This window comes from Aedes albopictus, chromosome 2 (genome assembly GCF_035046485.1).
Source record: "Aedes albopictus strain Foshan chromosome 2, AalbF5, whole genome shotgun sequence".
Taxonomy (NCBI): domain Eukaryota; kingdom Metazoa; phylum Arthropoda; class Insecta; order Diptera; family Culicidae; genus Aedes; species Aedes albopictus.
This window is the reverse complement of record NC_085137.1, coordinates 141,061,027-141,067,046: the sequence shown is the minus strand read 5'-3', so window position 1 is coordinate 141,067,046 and position 6,020 is coordinate 141,061,027. Positions and strand designations below refer to the sequence as shown.

Genomic DNA, 6,020 nt, shown 5'->3' with positions numbered 1-6,020 from the left:
CAGGGCCCAACGCATCACCTGTTCATCGACTTCAAGACGGTACCCAAGAAACCACAAGCATTATATCATTGCACGAATTAGACTGAATATCAACCTTTGCAATGCTAAATGCAGTAATTCCACACTTGTCATGCAATAATCCTTTAGATTGGCATTATCAATGTAATGATGCATTGCATTTTTCTTTACATTAGGGTTCATTAAAAGGTGATATAAGATAATTCAATAACTCAACACTTTAAAAACTGAATAAATGCAATGTACAAACTAGCAAAGTTTGCTCTAACAATACAATTATAAAAGCTTGACTCTAATTGTAAACAAATGAAATCAAGAAGATTGAACAACTTTACGGTCAACTCTAGCGGTCTTCAACATTTCTGATTCGACTCCCGATCAACTTAATCCCCGTTTGAGCCACCGATCAACGACAGCTAAACCTTTTTAGAGATGACCTATTCTGTAGGCTGCTATCACATGCCAATAATGATGAAAATCACAATAAGCATATGAGCAGTGTGCGAAGGGTGTTTTAAACGAGGTTTTAATTTTCTTATATTGATTAAATATCTTCTAAAATGCATTATGTATTTATCGGTAATTTATCAGAATGTGATAAAGAATACTGTATTCTATTACATATGACATAGTCATTTTGCCTTCTACTGCAATGATCGAGACAGAAGAACAGTTCCCTTTTAGTTAATGAAATATCTGTTGTTTTTACTGTAGCAGAAACGGCCCGAGGCGCCAGCACGTATGGAACTCATCTAGCGGTCTTCAACACTTCTGGTTCGACTCCCGACTATAGACACTATAGATTCCATAGACTCGCGAAGGCGAAGACAACTGTAGCCAAACGAACTGTCAGTTCGTGTAGCCAAACGAGCATGACGTCACGATTTCAATAGCGACAATGGATTGCGTGACGTCATATTCGCTCGGTACACTCTAAATTCACGGAAAAACACACTAAAATCGTATTGCTCAACCATGTCTCCGCGAGTCTATGGAATCTATAGTGTCTATACTCCCGACCCGGCAACAAAAAAAATGATGGTTATTGTCAGATTTCTTGAAACGTAAACACCGCGCGGTCGTTGAAATGTTTCAAAAAGGGGCTTTGCACAAAAGTTCACGCGGTCTATCGTTTTCGAAAGGAACAGCCGCACCGTAGGAAACGCCGCAATGTTATTCCCCATAAGGATGAAGTAAACTGGGAGTGAAAACCGCGGCTGTACCTTTCGGAAGCGATAGGCCGCGTGCACTTTTGTGCAAATCCCTCAATAAAACATTCATGTGTGGGGGCATCAGTGCCGTCGATAACGAAATGGTGCTAAAAATAGATTTTTGTTTTGGTTTTTCGTGTTGCACGTATTAAGCATGTGCAAATGCAAATGTACAGCACATGCATTTATGTCACTTTAGCAATGGCTGTCAACGTGCTGCAATATGTGGCACTAATTTGATTTTAGTAGGGCCCTTTTCGACTTTAATATTGCTTTAATGAGGTCTTTAAAGTAATGCAGCTATATAATGCTGCACAATTTTAAATATAAATATATGGCAAAATTGATGCACTTATATACGGCTTCGTGGTTACTTGGGTATACAACAGGGATATGAAGTAACCAGTTTATTCGAATCTCGTCGGGGACCACGAGAAGGTGACGGAGTCTTCGCCATCGCTTTGGAAGGTGTAATGCGACAAACCGGGGCATGATTTTTTTTGCCGCCGCTGCTCTATACGGCAAAGCCAGCATCTAGAAAATGTCCAAGGCCGGAAGGATATGGTGCGCAGGGCATGTTGCAAGAATGTCGGACTACAAATCTGCAAAGTTGATGTTCTCTACACTGATCCAGTTGGCACAAGAAGGCGTGGAGCGCAGAAAGCACGATGAGCGGACCAGATTGAGCATTAACTGGCGAGCATTGGGCGTGATCAAGGATAGCGACAGGCAGTCGCAAACCGAGTATTGCTGCGTACTTTTGTTGATTACGTGTTATCCTAATTGTGATGTTGTGCATTTGAAGTTCTGGTGCAACGTTGAACTGGTACAAGACGTTCGTCCTTAAGTGTGTCTATTCCTATGTCAACACTGATTGATGCTGCCTAGTACACAGAGAGCTTTCACATATACCTAATAACTAGCTTTACATCGTTTATTACGGACATTTTTTTTTTTCGAAAATGTGTTTCTAAAATACATAACGGTAACAATAATCTTCCAATCTAAAATATAAGTCGTTGTATTCGAATTCACTTTTGAAATAAAGGCTGAACGCGTTAAAAAAAAAACAGTTCTATCAATATACCATTCAAAAAGGCAGCGGTCGTACTCCGAACCGGAAGCGTAGAATTCCATCCGGATAGAAGCCATCATCCTTCATCAACGCGTTCCATTTTATGAAGCACTCCCATCCCAAGTCCTCGTGGACATTGGCGTTCGCTGACAGGCAAGATCCGACGAGCGTCTTCGTAGGCTCCTTATGTTTCAGCTCGACAAAGTAGCTTATCTTGGTGGGTGCACCTTTGCAAAGCTCGATATAGACTCCAATCTCGTTGTTGGGGTACACATTCAAACGCCACTGTCTACCCGAATCGTCTACGATGTGCAACGAAGACTTGTCCCAACCCTTCGAGAATTTGTTCATTTTCTGCACGAAGTACATGCAGTGATGGTTGCTGGAAAGAAATTAGGATTTAATGTGATTAAAACTGTGGTTCATGTAGAGTCGTAGTGCTTCGTAAAAGACTAGATATTGAAATCACTCAACCGAGAAATTTCTCTGAGAGTAGCAACAAAAAATGTTTCGAAGTATATCTATAATGCTTGTCTTGATATTCAACTAGCAAAAAACATTCAACTAAGGAGAAATCCCATGAAATGTTTCAGTAAAGATATCTAACAAAGGAAATTATGAAAAACTTTCTGGGGAAAACATGAAGGAAACAACAGAGTAATCCTGAGCTGAAAGTATTGCTGTACACAACCATGGACCATCTTTGTTTACACGAGCTATTTAATTCCAACTTACTAATCCGTTTTTCCGGTTATGGCAGACAACTTCAACTCGGCTGAAGCCAAACTAAGTTCCGCGCTTGATTTCTTGGCTTTCTCTTGTTGGTATCGGTAGGCCAACAGTTGCTTCTCAACCGTAGCGTTCACAGGACGAATACCAACTTTCACCACCAGATCTTCGCTGTTGTTCTTTTGGTAGCCCTGCTGGACAAGTCGGGACACTTGGACAATGTCGAATGTTTGCACATTGTCCTTTTGATCGAACGTTTCGCGGATTTCTTCCTGTGAGCTGGGATGTGATATTATCACCACCAGCTTGTGGGGAAATTTCAGGAATTCGGGATCGCTGGGACTGATCATGATTTGAAGTTTATCCGACTTCAGAAGTGTTACGAGCCAAGCAACGTCGTAAGGCGCTGTCAGGGTGTATTTGTTTTCGGAGTTGCCCGCTCGGAACAGACCCACTGATGTGCACAATCCGAATTTGTACGCCGGCACCAGTTCACTGGAATAAAACAAAAATGTATGCCCCTCTTATCATTTCCAAGCACTACTAACTCAACTTACCACTCAATGTCATCTGCCGTCTCCAAGCAAACACCACTGTGCTTCGATGGAGCCGAGGCCAGATTCGTACAAAGCTGATCCATCTTCTGCAGATTCTTCATAAACTCATCCACGGTTGAATTCTTAACCGTGGCCCTTGCCTCGGTCACAAGCTTCCCATGTTCCACCGGAAATTGCAGTTGCGCGCGAAGCCGCTCCTTCCGGATGCTCGTCAAGCGCGTTACTTTCAATTTGGACGACTCCGACACGGCTGCGATTTCCTTCAGCACTGCTGCCTCCTCTTTCTCCAACATTTTCAGATTCCATCCGTAAATGGCACCGGACCCACCCAAGGATTCGAGTTGCTTGTTCGCCTGGTCCAACTTACGGTTCATTTCCTCTACCTTCTCTCGGTAGACGATGGAGTAGTTGTCGATGTGGTGCAGCTCGTGCGGTTGGCCCTCATCGATACACAGCCCGCAGATGGCCTCGTTGCACTGGGTGCAATACAGCTTGCAATCCTTACGGTGAAGCTTGCAGAGCCCACGCGTGGCCGTTTCCGTAGTAGTAGTTGTCGGAGATTCATCCTGCACCGGTTCCCTCTTAATGGCGGTGGAACAGTTCGCCGGCGAACCACTACCACCGTTGCCGCTGTCAGTGCACTTCGGACAGGGACGAGATTCCGCATCATTGATATCCATGGCCGAAACGTTAAATATGTCGTTCCGTTTATTGAAGCAGGTGGCACAGCAGATTTGGAAACACTTGCTGCACGAAATGGACACTTCACTGGATCGACGACAGTTGGTGCACACCGGAACCGCTTTCAGGGACATTTCAGCACAGTTCTTAACAGGAAACAACTGAACGAAAGGGGAAAGATCCGCGAAACACGAAGGATTTTGATATCGTCTTTCGTCATGAGATTGCGGAGATTGCGCGCGTAACACGATGCATAGGATGCATACCACCCTTAAAATGGGCCTTTTCATTTGACGTCTTAAATCAGCTGATTGTTCTGGCGTTTGACAGTTCTTCTATGAAGATGACACGTTCTTGTTAGCAGCTGTTGTTCAAGCTTTGTAAACAAATGCATGCACGGATCTGTCACATGAAAAGGCCTATATGCTGTTTTCTAAAATTGTCTGAAGGGCATAACAGTTTGTCAAAAACAATAGACCTTGCTGGCGTTTATTCACCTTTCTCTTTCAAACATGCAGGCGGAATAGGATTTGTTGTCATCAGGAAAGGTTTCTCGATGAAAACAAATCCTATCCCGCCTGCATGCTTGAAAGAGAGATGCGAATAAACGTCAGCAAGCTCTATACGCACTGAAGGAAAATTGAGTTGTCAAAAAAAAGTTTCAAAACTCTAGATTGAGTTTAAATAAGGGCGAAAGTATTATGAGCGAGTTTTCATAGGTTTTCATCATCGTTTCTCTCTTCTTGCAAGATGCAAGCACAGACAAACAGACGTAACACTTGTAAAATTTCCATCGACCACGCTTTTAACGATCATTTTAAATTTTCATAGTTGTGGCTTTCACAACCAGAGGCGCGCGCATCGCTTTTCTATGCGTTTGACGTTTCACACTAGCGCCTTCTGTTGACAATATGGCACAACATAGTGATTCGTGCAACTTTTCCACCAGGTGATGGTAGTGTGAACTGGGCAATGGATTTCCATGAAAATCGTTCAATGTGTTACGTCTGTTTGTCTGTGATGCAAGTATGGTTGCATTTATTGGTCATAACCCTGATAGAAAAATATTAGAGTGATTGGAAGTCACTCTAAAAAATATGATACAATGTGCTTAAGGCTTTTTACCGCATCATCAGTATCGGCAGCCATGTTGGATATGAGCCTCAAAATTTCAAAGTGTTAATTCTCTGCCACCAAAGTGAATATTCGTATGAAAAAGTATATATCATCCTATATGCTCACTCGCAGTGATTGCGATACTTTTTCTGCTGTGTTGCTGCAGTATTGGCAGTTTTTTATCACTTCAAAAATAATTGCCTCGCATCATTGAAAAGCAAAAAGTCAATGATTCGTTTGAAACTTAGTGATGCAGTAAGACACCTTAACAACCCTTTCGGGCTATCATCTTCATGATACAGGGAATACTACAATCATTCACCCCATCAGCAGTATATAATACATTTCGACACTGATTCTTCATTTGGGCCTAACTGACATTTTCGAGTTCTCTTCATCGATCCTCTCTTTGCGTTACCACAGAATGTGTATTGAGTTTTCCAAAGATTTTTTGGTTGAAATGCGAAGAAGACGACTACATGTTGCTATAGAAACAAAAAGAATAATGATTTTGTTTGTTTTGATCAAGTTATTAGCGAAAGAGAGAGTCGATGAAGAGAAATCGACCAAGTCAGTTAGGCCCTTATGAAAAATCATTGTCGATTTGTATATAGGGCACTGCATGAAATTCTC

The 6,020-nt window shown here is 42.3% G+C and overlaps 1 protein-coding gene across 1 annotated transcript; it reads right to left on the bottom strand.

The window, feature by feature from the left end:
* Positions 1 to 2,188: 2,188 nt before the first annotated feature.
* Positions 2,189 to 4,698, bottom strand: LOC115258801 (uncharacterized). The gene is made up of 3 exons (XM_029859230.2): positions 3,591 to 4,698; positions 3,040 to 3,528; positions 2,189 to 2,686 (listed from the first exon to the last, which is right to left on the bottom strand). Exons 1-3 carry the CDS (start codon positions 4,559 to 4,561, stop codon positions 2,320 to 2,322), a joined length of 1,827 nt encoding a protein of 608 aa, XP_029715090.2. The 5' UTR covers positions 4,562 to 4,698; the 3' UTR covers positions 2,189 to 2,319.
* Positions 4,699 to 6,020: the final 1,322 nt, after the last annotated feature.